The sequence below is a fragment of the Hydra viridissima genome, unplaced genomic scaffold (assembly GCF_058129835.1).
Source record: "Hydra viridissima isolate aposymbiotic clone 2 unplaced genomic scaffold, HvirCarnegie_v1 scaffold_3, whole genome shotgun sequence".
Taxonomy (NCBI): Eukaryota; Metazoa; Cnidaria; class Hydrozoa; order Anthoathecata; family Hydridae; genus Hydra; species Hydra viridissima.
In genome coordinates this window covers 19,374,620-19,388,654 of record NW_028324302.1, presented here as the reverse complement: position 1 = coordinate 19,388,654, position 14,035 = coordinate 19,374,620, and the positions used below count along the sequence as shown (strand labels likewise).

The window sequence follows — 14,035 nt, the reverse complement described above, 5'->3', positions numbered from 1 at the left end:
TCTCGATGCAACCAAAAACAACTTGATGATCTTTGACGATTTGCAATTGACCAATAAAAACAAGTGCGAAAAATATTACATCCGAGGAAGACACTCTAACGTCGACTGCTTTTATCTCGCTCAAAACTATTTTGAGATTCCAAGACATACCATCCGAGAAAATGCCAACTTTATTTGCCTCTTTAAACAAGACCAAAAAAGCGTTAATCACATTTATCAAGACCACGTTTCGTGCGATATGAAAATAGAAGATTTTAAAGCTTTTTGCAATCATTGCTGGAATGAACCTCACGGATTTGCCGTCATCGATCTCTCTTCTAAAAAGAACGAGGGAAAGTACAGAAGCGGATTTGACGATTTTTTATTTTTCTAAAACAATTTAAAAAATAATTCTTATTTTAAAAATGACAGGTATAATAATCGATGTAGATGGAAAATCAAGTGTTATCACCACTGATTTTTTGGATAAAATCGTTTTTGACGAAGGAAAAAGTTATGAAATGGCTTTTCTCGGTCTTGAGACTTACAACAGCATTCCAAATGTAAACAGTAAAAACAATTCTTTCAAATACAGCATGAACAATGGAGCTCATTGGGAGAACATTATCATTCCATCAGGAAGCTATGACATTAAAGACATCAATGAGTATTTGCAAAGGTCTATTTTAAGCACAATAAAATCAGCTCAACGTGGAAGTTATATTATTGCAAATAAAATTAATTACTCACCAAGCAACCTTCAAATTGGAATCAATCTTAATACTTTAAAATCAACCATTAAACTTGGCTTGAATTATTTGATTGACTTTAATGTGGAGAATAGCATCTCTTCAGTTTTAGGGTTTACTAAAAGAAAATTAAATTCCAATTCCGAATACGAGTCGGATCATATCGTTAGAATTTCAAGCATTAACACCATCAGAATCGTTAACAACGTTATCGGATCATCCTATATTAATGGAACCCAATTAAATTGCATTTACTCCTTTTATCCAAATGTTAGTCCAGGCTATAAAATCATCGAGAGACCAATGCATTTGATTTATCTTCCTGTTAAACTGTTTGAAATTTCAACAATGGTTACTCGCATCATTGATCAGAATGGAGATTTGGTTGATTTTCGTGGAGAGGATATTACAATACGATATCATATTCGAGAAGTGAAATAAATAATTTTTAATACATAAAAAAATGAGCAATTATCAAAATATCAAAATTAACATCTCGCAGAGCCAATCTGATAAAATTAAAAAAGCCATTCAAGACAAAACCGATACTAGCATTAAGCTTTCTCATCAAGACTTGAACGGTAAACATGTTCTCGCTATCACTAATGTGCAATTGAACAAAATTAAAAAAGCGTATGAAACTGGTAAAGGAGTCACTCTTAAATTGAGTAAAAGACAATTATCGCACAACTCAACCATTGAAGGTGGATTTATCGGAGCTCTTTTACCGTTATTAGGCATGATAGGAAGTACACTTGCAACAAAAGTAGTTTCAGCTCTAGCCACCGGATTGCTAGCAGGTGTAGGTTCTTCTGCTGGCTCTGCTATGGTTGATAAAATTGCAGGAAGAGGTGTTGTTTACTTGAGCAAAAATGGAAAAGGAATGAAGATAAAAACTTTAGGTGGAGAAGGATTGTTTGTTACCCCATGGACTAAAAATGTTCACGGTGATGGACTCTTCATTAAAACTGGGAAAGGTTATAAATATGCTGGAGCCGGCTTATTGCTCGGACCTAATTCACCCTTCTCAAGCATTCATTTTTTAGGCGCCATTCTATGAAAAGCTCTTGTTCAAAAATTCGGATAAACTTTTTAAGAAATTAAAAAAATGATCGACTTTCAATGGATTGACGTAGAAGGAATTGTTTTACCTAATAAAGCTTTGACTAACTTTCAATTGATAAAGTCTGCTAAACAGTTAAAATTAAAAAACTTTCAAGGCGTGTTTGTGGGAGATGAATTGCCAAAAAAGACAATTAAAAAAGAATGTGGAATCGGGAATACGGGAGATTCGAGTACAGATGGATTTCATTGGGTCTGTTGGTATAAAGACGGTGACAAAAAGTATAGTTTTGACTCTTACGCTCAGCCTCCTCTTGTTGAGCTCGTTCATTATTTGAAAAGTTCGGTTTATTATAACAGCGAGAGAGTTCAGTTTGGTGATACGTCTTATTGTGGCCATTTGTGTCTTTACGTTTTAAAAAAATTGGATGAAGGGTTTGATTTTCAAGAAGTTATCAATACCTTGTGGTGACTGCTTGAAGGATAAACAAGAAAAACTCACCACCATGAACGTCTTCCGATCACGTCATCACGATGTCTACACCGAAGAAATTAACGAAGTCGCACTCAGCGCTAACGACGACAAAAGATTCATCTTAGAAGACGGAATTCACACCTTGGCTATCGGACATTACAAAACAAGGCAATAAAGAAGAACAGGCATCTTGAAGAACTGGTATAGAAATAACATGATTATTTTTATACTTCTTCTTGATTTTTAAAGACGACTCTTAAGTATTGGTTTTGTCCAAGAACATGATATGAAGTGTTCACCATTTTTTATGCATCCTTAAGTATGGGAAGGGTCAATGCGCCAGAACCGCCTTTTCCCTATATATTGTGGCATTTGGTAATATTTTGTTCATAAACCTCTTAAAATTTTCAGAATCAGCAAAACTGAACGGCAAGCACTCAGTAGCAATCAAAGTAATGATGTCATGATCAACTGCTAATTGACGCCGATCTTGAAGTAGGCACTTTTTAGTAACCGCCTTCTTCGGGAGAGTGAGAGTTTTGAAGGCTACATTTTTTGAGGATCCAGAAGCACCTGCCTCGATTACGTTTAATTCTTCATCTACTTGTGATCTCCGCTCGTCTTCTTTTTTTTGAAGTTCGATGAATAACTTCCTATGTTGTGTTTGAATATGCTTTCGCAAGCCAGTAGTATTGGCTTGCTTTGTTGCAAGCTTATTTCCACAAGTTTTACACAGAGCAGATTCTCCTGAAAATGTAAAATACAGTTTAATAACAAATAGAATAGTTTTACTTTTTTATTATCATTTTATTTTATCTTTATTAAAAACAACAGAGCCGGGACGCTTCGAACTCACTTGGGCCTGAGGCAAAATTAAGTTTTTGGGGCATTTACTGTAAATTTTACCTCTATAAAATGTCATAAGAGTTAAATAATTTCAAAAATATTATTACCAAAAACAGACGCTGTGATAGGCGTGAACTTAATTTTTTTTTTTTACAATTAGTATGAAACAAAAACAAATTCAGAGTGGGCTGGCATACAACCTGGCCATCAATTTAGCACAATGTGCTTGGCAATTTATGAACTATTGCTCCACCAATTAAATTAATTTTTTTTTAGATAGATCTTAATAGTTCATAAACAATAATAGTTATAACGTAAAGATGTAAAAAAAACCCTGCATTTTTAGTTAAAAAAAAATTTAAACAAGTTAAACTCTCATGAAAGACTTGGACCTAGAACTCCGTGCTTATACGCCATAAATTTATCCGCTTGGCCACGCAAAAGTTAAGTTACTAAATGTAACAATAATTCTGCCGGTAATAAATTTTAGAATTATTTCCCGACATTGCCGGTAATTACCTTTTGAGAATAAAGTATAAAAAATACTTAGTAAGTAGTGCTTACCTATATTTTTCTTGAAATAATCCCAGATTAAAGATGCTGTAAAAGGCATAACGAGTGAAGATTAGTTTTCTTTAACAACTAAAGTATACTTATGTTTAATTGTTTAAAACTAAAGTTTAGTTGTTGAATGTTGAACACAGAACAAAGCGAGAATTACGATACCACGAGAGATTTAGTTAAAGTAACGATACCAGAAGAGAAATTAAAATATGAATGCGATATCACACAATTAACTAAATTAAAATAACCGTAGTGACTGTTACGAAATCAATTCCCTTTAAACAACCATTTCTAATCCTCGTTTAGAATAATCATTAACCATTGCATCACAAGCAGTTTTCTTTGGAGAGTTATATGAAAAACACTCTTTAATGATTGCAAAACTATTCCCTTGGAGATTATATCCGCACAGAAAATTTTCGCTTGAATGGAATAACGACATGGAAAATTACACATTGTAGGGGCTGATCCAGGTCATTCTTTTAGGGGGGTTGTCGGACCAAAAAATATATAAAAAATAAGGTTTGCGTTTTTTCAAAATAAAACAAATTGTTTCATTTGATATTTAGAATGATTTTAGAAAGGTTATAAGATAGTTAGTAATATTAAATATATTGAATGGTTATATAAACTTTCTTTATTTTTTCTTATTTTTTTAATTTTATCAATAATATTTTGAAGTTTGACGTTTCTTAGGTAGGGGAAGGGGGTAGTTACCCCGATTACCACCCCCCCTCCTTTATCTTTTTGTCCGCCCTTACACACTGTTTAACATAATTTAATAATTTGTAAAAATTAAATATAGAAATAAATGTTGAAAAAATCACGGTAGAAAAAATTGTAATAAGGATAACAGATGAGAAATTAAAATACAGAAGTGATACCACACAATTATTTAAATTAAAACAAAGATACCAGATGAGAAATTAAATGATAAACATGATGTCATACAACCAGCTTAGAGAACTTTTTTTTTTATAATAAATGAGCCATATATATATCTCATTAATTATACGAATTTACTATTTCAAATTACAAATCGTTTATAAAAATAACATGGAAGTTCTCATGATGACCCGAGTTGCAATAGTAAATGATACTATCGGTACCAAACAATACCAACTTTTGATACTAGAATCGATATCGATACCGTAAGGTATCGCACCGAGACCAAACGATACTAACATAAACGATACTTTCGATACCAGTATCGCGTGATCTCGATATCGATACTGAATGGATCGCAGCGATACCAAACGATACCAACATAACCGACACTTTCGATACCAGTATCGCGTGATCTCGAAGTCGATACTGTAAAGTATCGCATCGAGACCAAGCGATACCAAACAGCACCAACATTAACGATACTTTCGATACCAGTATCGCGTGATTTCGATACCGATACTGTATAGTATCGCACCAGACGAGAAATCGAGACTCGAGACCGATTATCTAGTGTCTAGTAATCAGATATACAAACGAGCTATAAAACATCTTACTCTTGTGAAACGTGATTCTTTTTTGAGAATTTTGTTTTTAGAAAAGAATTTAAGACTGTTTTTTTTAATAAAAATTTGCATTATTGTTAAAGAAAAAAGTAATAGAAAAGATGAACTTTCATTGAATAATAAAAATGGAATTCTTTAATCTTTTTTGCAAAAAATCTTCTTTAAGAAATTGTGTGGCTATGAAATGAGCATAGGCAATAGGGCTATTGCGTTTGTTTGTTGGTTTTTGAAGAGCTATGACATTTGATAAAGAAACAGAAAAATTATTTTGAAACATTCCTTTTTGTATAACAGACATTATGAAAATAAATTTTTACGGGGATTTAACTTGAAGTATTAAAAAAAAGTCTGTAGTTTTAAATATATATACTTTGCTAAAAAACGATTTTTATTTTTTTTTAATTCATTTTAGTATATTATCAATAAAAGATATTTTCAACTTATTCTATTAAAAACTTTAAAATATATTCTAGACAACAAAGTAAGAATCCCAGTTAAAGCAAATTGGTGTGATAATTTAAACGTGAATGAATTCTCACGTTCTATTATTCGAAGTCTTCTTTATGATAAAATAAAAACCAGGTTGTGAATACTTTGAAAAGATAACTTGTAGACTAAAAAAAATCACTGGTCAAGATGGTGAATATTAGGGATTTGACGTACAATTTTGTACTTTCAACTTCAGTTTAGAGCACTTTCCATTTATTTTGAGTCCCATGTTTTTATAAGATTCTTAATCAGCATAAAATTCTCTATCAGAATCAATTATAAAATGGGGGGCGGGGGGGGGGGGGCGAGGGAAGTTGAGTAGCGCCTGGCTTTGATCCAATAAATATCTCCTTTGCTAAAAGAATTTTTTGCTAAAAGAAATATTACCAAATAATCGTATAATCTTATCTTTTACAGTTGAAGTTGCTTTTCATAGTAAACTCTATTAATTTGAAAACGGGTAATAATAAATCATTACTCATTTTCAAATTATGGTTTATTTATGTGAAGTTCTTCGATTAGCAACATAATTAAAGCATTTTAAACAGAAAAAGTTTGTGCTTCACAATATTTCTATATATCATAATATTCTTAACATTTCCCAATAAATTATTTTAAAGATCAATTATTTTAAAGAAAATGTTAGTCTTTTAAAAAATTTCTATCAATTAATGCAGGTTATTACATGGAGTAGGAATTCAATTCAAATGTAAATTTAATGCAATCAATTCATTTTGTATATTGAATTTTTAAAAGTCTTGTTTATTTATAAAGCATTTCGTCCGAAGTAAAAATTAAATTGTTGTTACGGAAAGGGACCAGTTAGTTATGAAAGAACTTCAAGTCAATTGATGTTTATCAACACTTCCAGCCAAACTAACCACTTCGATGGTCTAAGAAAATTTTATTTAAGCGCTTTGAAGTAAGATGATCCGGGTCAACAGGTTAATTTATCAATGTATAGTACACATTATTTTATCTAAAAAATATATAAAAATAAACACTGTTTAATTTTCTTTTTTTGTAATTCTATTGTTGTGTTAGCTGAGTTATTGTTAAAGATATTAAAGATATTGGGATTTCAATGTTTTTCGGTGAAATCCCTGCGTCTTTCATTATACATACATTAAAAGATTTTTTAAAAATAAATGATTAAAAAATAAGTGATTTTCTATGGATCTTTATTATTTTCTAAAAATATGAGCACACTAAATTTTTTTCACGTTTTATAATTTTATTTGGATTTAAGTACAAAAACGATAAAACTCACGATACCATTGCACTAACATCCCCTCTTTTTTTGCGTTTTGCATTTCTTCCATCTCGTATCTTTTTAAAGTCTCGAACGCTTTCAAGAACTTCTCTCCCAATTCGTTTTTAAAAAGCTCGCTTTTCATCAAAAGATCAAGTGCGTCCTGAAGCCGCGTCGGCAACTTTGCATTGTTGCAACCGTTTAATTTATCTTTCTCCCTGCTTGTTTCTAATAGCATCTTTTTTTTAATTCCATCAAGACCAGCAATAATGCATCCAGCCATTACAAGGTACTGATTAGCAGCAGCACCTGATATTCGATTCTCCACATAAGTTTGAGAATGATTCCAATTTTTTACTCTGTAAGCAACTTTCCTGTCATCAATACCCCATGCGTTATCAGATGGGACAAATATTCCAGCTTTAAAACGTTCGTAACAGTTAGTGGTAGGGCAGAAGAGAACCATTAGAGTATTTGAATGATGACGTAATCCCGCTAACCAATGTTCTGCAATCTCAGATAACTTATTTGGTTTTTGTGCATCATAGAATAGGTTTTCACCGTTAAAGCTCCACAATGAATGATTAAAATGCCCTGAAGATCCACTCTTATCAAGAAACGGTTTTGACATAAAAGTGGCGCCGTACCCGTGCAATCTCGACGTTTCGAGTACAGTTTGTTTGTACCGTGTTGCGTTATCTGCACATTTTATACCAAATGCAGGAACCATTGTTATCTCTTGCTGGGAAGGGGCGTCCTCACAATGATAAATTTCTGTGGGTATACGCATTTTTTTCAAATTTTCCATAATATTCATTGCGAGGTTTTCAGCCCACAGAGAAGCTTGTGTTGATGAGTAATTAAAGGCCTCAGTAACAGGTAAAAAATCATCACTTATTGTGTAAAATTCGTATTCAAACGCTCCATAAATCTGAAAGCCCATGGCCTTTAATTTTTTAATTTGTGTTTTACAAATGTGACGAGGATTAAATGGACAAGGAGAACTTTTTCGATTATTTGAACTAGAATGAAAATCTGCTAAAACACTTGCCACACTGGGTTTCCATGGTAGTTGCAGAAAAGTGGCAGATTCAGGATACATGAAGCTGTCTCCAAAATCATCTTCTTCGACACTGGATACTGGAGATGATACCGGATGACCATTAAAAGAAAAATTGGCTAATATTTCGCTGTACAACGCAACTCCATTATCCGCTTTTTCCAGATAATGATTATAATCTATTAACACTCCTCGTGAAATTCCATTGATATCAATGCATTCCAAACGTACAAATTTAATTTCTTCCATTTAAATGAAATTAATAAATTTTACAACATGCTGTGAAATGATTGCGAAATGACAAAAAAAGCAACTTATTTTACAGCCGCTCTCCTCCTTTGAAGCGAAAACTCAGGTTTAGTATTTTGGCAAAAAACCTCATAACAAACTTTTAAGCCCGATTGAAATAATTGATCTTGAACTTTGAAAATTCAGTCTCCACGCTGAATTTCAAATTTGAAGTAAACTATGAAAGTTTAAGTTTGATTCTTGAGTTTTATTTGCTTGAGCATTTTTGTAACTTTTTTACACTCAAAGGAGGAGATTGACGGAAACTTTTGTACACTCAAAGGAGGAGATTGACGGAAACTTGATCTTTTTAAATATTTACCAAACGTGAGATGCACCGCCTTTAGTAAGGAAGAGAGCTGTATCTGCAATTTTGGATGTTTTTAGATATTGGTTTTTAGGGTTTATTCTATCCCACGACTTTCTATAAAAAACGACAAAAGGTAATCTCAAGCTACGAGTTTGAATAAAGTTGGCAGATTAACATAATGTTTTCAGTAGTTTGTGAATTTTTGAAGAAGAAAATCACAACTATATTAGAAAATTTATTGAAGTTAAGAAGAAACTTTCACAAAACTCAAAAATTATTTTACATATTTGCAGATGATTGGAATTTATGCTTTTGTGACATTGAGTTTGATCTGCTTTGTAGATTTGGAATTTTTCGGTTTATTTAAGTGAAAATTTTGAGTGTGATAAAAAAAAAGGAGCCACTGATCACATAAATTAAGTTAGAAAGTTTGCAAAACAACTAATATATGCTGTCAAATAATTATTTCAGATTTAACTTTTTAATTTTTATTTTTTTTGGAATGGTTACAATAAGTAAAAACATGAAAAAATATGATTTTTTATAAATTTGTTTCAAAACTTCAATTTAAATTATTTCATCCACTAAAATTATATTTTTAATAATAATGATATTAATAATAATAGTAACAACAACAACAACAACAACAATAATAATAAAGATAATAAAAATAAAGATAATAAAAATAATAACAATAATAATAATAATAATAATAATAATAATAATAATAATAATAATAATAATAATAATAATAATAATAATAATAATAATAATGATGATGATAATAATAATAATAATGATGATGATAATAATAATAATGATGATAATAATAATAATAATAATGATAATGATATTAATGATAATAATAATGATAGTAATAATAGTAAAAATAATAATAATAGCAATAATAGTAATATAATGATTATGATAATAACAATTTGTTTGGATGAATAAATAAATTTATCCAGAAACAACTAAGTTGCATTAATAATTAGATGTTTAAGAGTGAGTTTCAAATAAAAAAAATTTCCACGCTTAAAGTATCTTAAGTATCTATTACTAAATTTCGAAATAAGTTCGATTGACGTTGAAAGGAACTGGTGATGGGGAGCTGGACCGAGTTCAATAAAAATGGCTCAAAAAATTTCTGCTTTTTAAAAGGAAAACTTTTTCTCGGAAAATTTTTACTTAGAAAAAGTTTGACTTTGCCTGATTGATGAAAAAAGATTCAAAGTTCTTTACTTCGTTGAACTTTTCTGGTTTTTAAAAAGTTTAAAGAAATATTTTGCTATAAATTTTCCCTTAAGATGTTGTACAAAAAAAGCTTTCTTGCAAATTGTTTCTGAGATTGTTAAATTAGATGAAAGAATAGGCAGTTTTGGGGGTAAAATAACACTAATTATGCGCAAATTAATGACGTCATCACAAAAAAATTTTTTTTTGGTACTGTTTAAATTTTTTTTTGATTATTAATAGAAAAAAGCTAAAGTCTATTAATAGTTTTCAATTTTTTGTTAAAAAGTTGCCTTTACCCTGGTACCACCTTAAGATGTTGTACAAAAAAAGCTTTCTTGCAAAAATCTCGGAAAGTTTGGAACAACAAAAAACTAAGAAAAAAACTTTTCATTTCTTTTGTTTTTATGAAAATCTTTAAAATGACGCCCTAATGGCTTTAACTCAAAATATATCTGGTAATATACAAGATAGCTATGTATGATAATGTGTAACTATGTATTATGTTTATGTATGCATGCATTTTGTGTGTTTATTGTTTGTCTTAAAAGTAAAAAAAAAAAAAGTCCTTCTAGTTTTACAGCTATGGTAGTACATGATTTGTCACAGCCAACAATCCATTGATAAGAAGGTTTACTTTGAGTTGGTTAAGAGCGCTACCATAATGGGTGCCATCAAAGCTATGTACACCTTTTGTTATGTTAAAAGTATCAAACACAATAATAGAGTTCTCGAAACAATATTGAAGAAGTTCATTATTAAACTTTTGTATTTGTGTGTTTCCTTGAGTCGATTGAAAACTGAGTGGTTTAAGCAATCCCGCTGAATGCGTATTCAACCACACGAGTAAAGGTTTAGAAGTATAAGACTGGCGTATTGTTTGCACGATAGGATCGAGATAAAGTTTTGTAACTCTGTCGGCATTAAAGTTATCGTGTATGCCTATTCCAACAATTAGAAGAGGGCGCGGTTCAAGAAGTTTAGCTTCAATTGCATCTAACGCCATTTTAGATTGTAATGTACTATAGGCTTGTACAAACGACAGTTCAGGTTTGTTTCTTAGCAACGGACAATACATTTTATTTTGTTTTATTTCGTTCCATTTTGTAGCAAGTTTCACATGACAAGAACTGTCAATAAATTGATTTTCTCCGGAGCAAAATTTTAAATCTTTCTCGGAAGAGTCTACTTTCAAAGCTCCGTATAAAAGATCTCCTGTTAAGCGCAACAGTAACGAAGAGAACACATGTCTCACTAAAGAGTCGCCAATAAACGTGGTTGAGGAAAATTGATTTTTGAGGTAGGAACAGCTTTGGTTTGTGTCGAAATTAAAATACTGGCACCTATTCACATGAATCCACGTATAAAGTTCTGCGTACACAATTGTTGAATAATCTATACACTTTTCGCATTTACAATAAAGCTGCCCGTGACCGCACCAACCAACATCCTCATTACAACAAGGTGTTTGTCCAAATCCATAGCATTGGGAAGCAATATCAGGATAGTATCCTTGAGTTTTATTGTATATTAGAGTACGTGCAAGTGGATATTTTCGGCCGCACCTTAGGTCATTGCGAAATAAAGTCTTCGGCCATCCTTTTCTTAGTCGAAGCTCTGTATTTGTATTCAAAACATCATTAAAATTGACATAAGACATGTCGTTTCGAAGTACCCAATCTCCTTGCATTGGACAAAATAACGGATTGCAACACATTTGGTAGTCGGGCTGCAAATATGACGAGAACATTTTCTTTCGTAAAGGACGTGGTATAGCTAAAATTTCTGATCTGTTGCGGTTTACAAAAAAATAGTTTGTTACAATAATCAAGATAGCCAAAAAAAGTAGAAAAAAACTACCGACGGTCATAACACGAATAACTGCAGTTCGGGTGATAAAATCCTCATCAACGTAGCGACAAATAACGTAATAAGAAAAATATTTCTCTCACGGTTCAAAGGATATTTAATAAAAATGTCCCTTAATATCAACTACCCGATCTAAACAAAAAACCGAGAACTAGATTAGAAGAAGCAATAGGGTCCAAGTTAAATAAATTAAAATAAAGAAACAAAAAAAAATATAAAAAGAATAATTTTTTTTTTTTTTTTTATTCAGCATAATTTTAAAAAAATAACACTTTGTGCACTAATTTTTGTTTGTTTCACGGTTCACCTCTTCTAACTCAAGGGGGGCCGCCTGTTAAACGATTGGTTAAATCGTCAGGTTAGAATTATTTTGTTCTATCTCCAATTTTAAACGTTGGGAGAAAATGAATTGTTGATTTTACTAAGTAATGATTACTTTTAAAATACATTTTATTTTAAAAATTTTTTTTCTAAATAGTTTCTTTAGATATAAATTACTTGAAAAATAAGTTATAATTTCTTAAAAAAGTAATAGTAAAATTTTAAGTAATTTTTACTAACAGAAAAATTCAAAAACTTTCTTTCATCGTTTAAAATGGGAGATGGAACAAAATAATTCTAACCTGACGAAATGGGGAGCTACGATTTGCAAACGTCGTAAATTGAAAGTTGAGTTTTAAAAATATTTGGTATGAAAGTAAAAAAGAATTTGTGTTAAAATTGAAGGCAGAAAGAAGAAATCATCAGAAAAACAAGTGATTATTAATTATATTAAACAAATATGGACAGCTTTAAGATAGCAAACATCTTCTAATGCAACTGATATGCCAGCTAATACTTTTACTAAAATTGTAAAAAAAATGTCAATGTCATTAATGTAAAGATTTATCTGAAATAATGCAATACACTGTGTTGCATTATTTCAGATAATTGTTTACACTGTGTTGCATTATTCCAGATTTTTGTACACTAATAATTATGCATTAGAAAATTTACATCTTTAGAAAAATATAAAAGCTAAAAAAAGGGCATAGAGGGGCTTTTTCTTTCTCGAAAGTCTTTTTTTTTCCATGAAAATCTGATAAAAACTCCAACTCGATGACCTTCTCTATGTCCACCATCTCTGTGACCGCCTCCTCTGTGACCGCCTCCTCTGTGACCGCCTCCTCTGTGACCGCCTCCTCTGTGACCGCCTCTTCTGTGACCGCCTCCTCTGTGACCGCCTTCTCTGTGACCGCCTTCTCTGTGACCGCCTCCTCTTTGACCGCCTCCTCTGTGACCACCTCCTCTGTGACCACCTCCTTTGTGACCGCCTCCTCTATTACCTCCATTCTAGGATCACTCATCATGTTTATAGCTTCGTAACTATCGTCTTCAAATCTGATTGCACAGGAAGTATTTGTTTCAGTTCAGTAATTTTTTTCTTAGGCAAATGATCCCCCTATGTTCTAATGTGAAGGTGCCCGTTCCCTTATTTGTCACGCACCGATAAAAGCATTCCGATAGAATCGGACAAATAAAAATCAAACTGGACTAATATTTGTGATGGACTTCGATTTACACTCTGAAGTTATTACAACTCCTAGTATCTGACCGTCCAAATTTTGTATTCACGTCTTCCTGTTTTTTATTTATGCAATAAGCAAATTTTAGTGAACAAGGGTAGATTTAAAATGTGTGAGAACAACATTTTTGACTTCTGGATTTGTTCCGCAGCAAACTCGAGAGGATGAAGGAGGGGCAGGCGCTTAATGGAGCAGACAAGTGATCTTAGTGTTTTTTTATGTGACAAATAAGCAATTTTTTTCAGTCATACTTAACGTACCATATGCATAGTACCATACCTTACATACCTAGCATACCTACATACTGTAAAATTGTGATTTCTCAGACTTTTTTTTTAAAAAAAAAATTCTTTTGACGCTCTTTTTGCCTCTACTACTCTTTAACCGATTTCATTATTCCAAATTGAAATGAAAAATATTTTTTTACTAAATTGCTTATTTTCCCAGGATGTGTAATTCAATTTAAAAATAATAAATAAAATAAGTAAATTAAATGATAAATAAAATTTTTAATTATTTAGAAAAATGTTTGAAAAAAGATTATTGTTTGAAACAGGGATTTTGCAGTCTTTTTTTTCTGCTCACAAAAACTTTTATTATTTTTATCTTGTCTTGTTTTTCCGAAACAAAAAAAAAAAAAAAAAAAAAACCGTTGATTTATTTGGTAGATGAAAAATTGTATTTGATATTTATGGTGATTCTAGCTGGGCTAGGATTTATTCCACAATCGGTTGATTTTGCGAAGAGGTGATGTTAACTGGCCACCATGCAGTCCAGATCCGA

At 31.5% G+C, this 14,035-nt stretch overlaps 2 protein-coding genes across 2 annotated transcripts; both read right to left on the bottom strand.

The window, feature by feature from the left end:
- Positions 1-6,686: 6,686 nt before the first annotated feature.
- On the bottom strand, positions 6,687-8,272 carry LOC149891321 (lengsin-like). Its single transcript, XM_090083491.1, has one exon. The coding sequence runs from the start codon at positions 8,234-8,236 to the stop codon at positions 6,920-6,922; it is 1,317 nt and encodes a 438-aa protein (XP_089939617.1). The 5' UTR covers positions 8,237-8,272; the 3' UTR covers positions 6,687-6,919.
- A 1,939-nt stretch (positions 8,273-10,211) lies between these two features.
- Positions 10,212-11,932, bottom strand: LOC145180682 (uncharacterized). Its single transcript, XM_080055615.2, has one exon. It carries the CDS (start codon positions 11,686-11,688, stop codon positions 10,402-10,404), a length of 1,287 nt encoding a protein of 428 aa, XP_079911741.2. The 5' UTR covers positions 11,689-11,932; the 3' UTR covers positions 10,212-10,401.
- Between the last annotated feature and the right edge of the window lie 2,103 nt (positions 11,933-14,035).

Excerpts from the sequence above, each read along its gene's own strand:
- LOC149891321 (XM_090083491.1), bottom strand. The coding sequence starts at position 8,236 with ATGGAAGAAATTAAATTTGTACGTTTGGAATGCATTGATATCAATGGA.
- LOC145180682 (XM_080055615.2), bottom strand. The coding sequence starts at position 11,688 with ATGACCGTCGGTAGTTTTTTTCTACTTTTTTTGGCTATCTTGATTATT.